Source organism: Triticum urartu, chromosome 2, assembly GCF_003073215.2.
Source record: "Triticum urartu cultivar G1812 chromosome 2, Tu2.1, whole genome shotgun sequence".
NCBI classification, from domain to species: domain Eukaryota; kingdom Viridiplantae; phylum Streptophyta; class Magnoliopsida; order Poales; family Poaceae; genus Triticum; species Triticum urartu.
In genome coordinates, this window is record NC_053023.1 from 405,933,358 (window position 1) to 405,936,966 (window position 3,609).

The window sequence follows — 3,609 nt, forward strand, 5'->3', positions numbered from 1 at the left end:
TTGGCCAGCAAAGCTTCGCTCATACAGTCATACTATCTATCTGTCCACAGCATCTGGCCTATTGCTTTACGACCATCAGCCAGCTTTGTTTTTCCCGAATCACATGCTCGCTTATTTTATCTCCTGTGAAGTACGAAAAATAATACGGCCCACTCTGGGTCTTGGGCTGAATATATTTCCCGTACACATGTCTTGTTCATGGGCCAAAGGAAGACCAAATCCCCATATCGAGAGGTGGGAGGCCCAGTACAGAGTGATGTGACATACGGCCCAATAGAAGCAACGCCCTATCCGGCGGCGGCTATCCCCATCGCATAAAAAGCTGGGAGGTGAGGCTAACCAAGAACCCTAGCCTCCGGATCCATCCATCCGCCCCTCGCTGCCGCTGCGTCTCGTCTCCACCACCCCACTTGCCCCCGGTGAGCAGCGCCCCCCATGCTAATCCAGATCCGCCGGAAAATCCAGTCGATTTCAAGTTTGCCCTTCTCAACCTCCTGTTTTCGTTGACCTCATCGTTGTTGTTCCAGGACCAGGAGGATCGTCGGAGATGTCGGACACCGATGAGCACCACTTCGAGTCCAAGGCCGACTCCGGCGCCTCCAAGACCTACCCGCAGCAGGCCGGCGCCATCCGCAAGGGTGGACACATCGTCATCAAGGCTCGTCCCTGCAAGGTCTGTGCCTTTTCCGATCTGTTCTTACCATATGAAAGCTCTTATGTCTGGTTGGTTGATGGATGCGTCTGGGGATCTGCTGCGGCGATCTGTGCTAGTCGGGTGCAGATTTGCAAGTTGTTAGATCTACAAGTCAAAGTACCAGGCTTTGCTGTAGATGTGGATGGATATGCACTGGTTCATGATATCTGTTGGCGCTACAAATTTACCTTGATTTCCTATATCCACCGCTATGGCTTAGGATCTTTTCATTAGCTCCGACTGTGTCCTCAGTCCTGAATTAATTTTAGGAATATTGTTTCAGTAAATCTTAAAACGCTTCTAGATTTGGCAAAGGTGCTAATTATAGGCGATGTCCGTTTTGCAGGGAATTTACGGACTGTTTAATTAGTAGTTGGCATAGTTGTAGTTTTCATAGTTTGCTGATGCATCCTATTTATTCAGTTTTTGGACGCTGATTTAAGTACTATTACTATTTCTGGTTATGTAGCTGCTACCACTCAGTAGTTGTTCTTGTATCAGTTTAAAGCTGTGCTGATATTGTTTCATTTGATTATGCGAGTGTTTCCTGTTGGGTTATTGTTGCTTTGTTTTACTATGCGCATCTGATTGTCTAATTGCTGCTCCAAACTCAATAGTTCCTGCCTGCCACCAGAAATTGCTTTGTGGTCCAGCATGTTCTGAAGAATCGTTTTGGTTTAATCTTTGTGCTAGGTTGTTGAGGTCTCCACCTCCAAGACTGGGAAGCATGGTCACGCAAAGTGTCACTTTGTTGCCATTGACATCTTTAATGGAAAGAAGCTTGAGGATATCGTTCCTTCATCCCACAACTGTGACGTAAGCTACACGGAAATGCTTCATTTTGTTGGTTTCTTGTTATTCACTCAGCAGATCTTATTTAGCCTTCTCTGTTGTGGTATTTGTTCAGGTCCCCCATGTTGACCGCCAAGATTATCAGCTGATTGACATAACTGATGATGGATATGTATGTTTCATTTTCAATCTCTCCTTCCTTTTCCATTTATGTGCAAAGCATTACCCCTATTTTTAACTTTGTGATGGCTTTCTACAGGTCAGCCTTCTAACTGAGAGTGGCAACACGAAGGATGACCTGAAGCTTCCCACTGATGATGTTCTGCTTGGCCAGGTCTGTGCTTTAGCTGTTAAAACTTGTTATGAGGCACATCATATCTACCCATTGCACTCTCTTGATGTTTCTTTGCTCTGTGAAATGCAGATCAAGACTGGATTTGCTGATGGCAAGGACCTGATCCTGTCTGTGATGTCCGCCATGGGTGAAGAACAGATCTGCGCTGTGAAGGAAATTGGTGGTGGCAAGTAAGCAGCTGTGCGTGGTTGCCTACCTGCGATACTTGGTATCTAGTGCTTCTGGGTGTTTGAGATACACATACATAGGCATCAAGATATCTGTTGGGTGAAACAAGTTTGATCCAGATTTGTGTGTTATTTACACCGAATGCTCGAGGTGCTGCTAGTACTTTGTTATCTATCTATCTATCTCTATTATAATACCCTTTGGAATTGGAACTGAGTGGTGGCTGGAACTTAGATTCCGGTTTGCTCATCCGCCCTATCTCTATGAATGAATTGGTTTGGGTTATTTGTGGTTTGACTCTTCTGCATTTTCTGGTTTATTGTCGTGGGAGAAGAGTAGTTTAGGATTTTTGGTCATCATTTGGGTTGTCTTATCTGGGTTAATGCTATGTTGGCGGATTTTCTCCAGAGGTTTGGCATGCAGTTGCCTAAAAATATGCGCGTGTATGGCCCTCCTTTGGTCGTAATCTTAATCATCTTGTAGTATAGCGACTTGTTTCTTGAACAACTCCACCGGGACTGACATTGATTATGCGCTCGTGGAAGGAGGTATAAACTGATGCTTGCGTTGAACCTTCCGAGTATGCCCTGTAGTTCTAATCAAACTCAACGCAAATGATTCTACACTTCTCTAGTCCCTGTTTTCCAGGAAGCGTATTTGAGAAGGAATGTTAGAGAAGCTATATTACCCTAACTTTCCTTCTTTCTGTTCGTATGATTATGGCTAAAATGATTTAAATTAATTTTCCAATTGATGATCTACCGTGTATATTTACAGTAATTACATGCAAACAAATTGATGGTGAAATAAAATAAAATTTAAATTATTTATATCTATAGTAAATACCAACACTAAACAACCTATTAACTATCTACTAACAGCTCCTAACTTTCCTTCTTCATTTTACACTAGGCTGACATTCCTTCTTGATGTTAGAGGATCCGATTTCTGTTTTCCATGCGAAGCATCTTCAACTAATATCCTTTCCTTAGAAAACTGCCCATGGTGCGGGAGATGAACAATAAACTCCTATTATCCCATTCCCATGTAGAGGTGAAGTTTGCATCTCCCCCAATAATTTGCAAGTTTGCATCTACCATGTCTCCGGAAATTCCTGCTCCTGCTCAGTCACATCCGTCTCTGCTTCACCTGTTTCTGGCGCATAGGACATGTTGTGGAACTCACTCTGCATGCCTTTTTTTTTCCATAACGCGGCAACAGCAAGAAAGAAAAGGAATCAGATTAAAAAATTGCTTGGGGATGATGGAGTCTGGGTGCAAGATACGGAAATGAAGGATTATAAAGAGTATTTTTCAAAACTCTTCACATTAGAAGTCTCTGAACAAGACCCGGACTTCTTTCTCTTGTTAAAACAAAAGTGACATGAAATGAATAGGGCCCTCATGGCCCTATATATGGCAAAGGAAGTTAAGAAAGCCTTATTTGACATTGATGATTTAAAAGCGTCGGGTACACGCTATTTTTTATAAGAGATTTTGGTCTATGTTGGGAGAGGACTTGACAAAAGAGGTCCTTCAGGCGGTGAATACATATTCAATACCGGAAGGATGTAATGATACTGCAATTGTCATGATCCAAA

At 43.1% G+C, this 3,609-nt stretch overlaps 1 protein-coding gene across 1 annotated transcript; it reads left to right on the plus strand.

The window, feature by feature from the left end:
* The first annotated feature begins 258 nt into the window (after positions 1-258).
* On the plus strand, positions 259-2,294 carry LOC125537555 (eukaryotic translation initiation factor 5A-1-like). Its single transcript, XM_048700872.1, has 6 exons — positions 259-419; positions 528-673; positions 1,388-1,510; positions 1,602-1,658; positions 1,746-1,820; positions 1,911-2,294. Exons 2-6 carry the CDS (start codon positions 548-550, stop codon positions 2,013-2,015), a joined length of 486 nt encoding a protein of 161 aa, XP_048556829.1. The 5' UTR covers positions 259-419; positions 528-547; the 3' UTR covers positions 2,016-2,294.
* Positions 2,295-3,609: the final 1,315 nt, after the last annotated feature.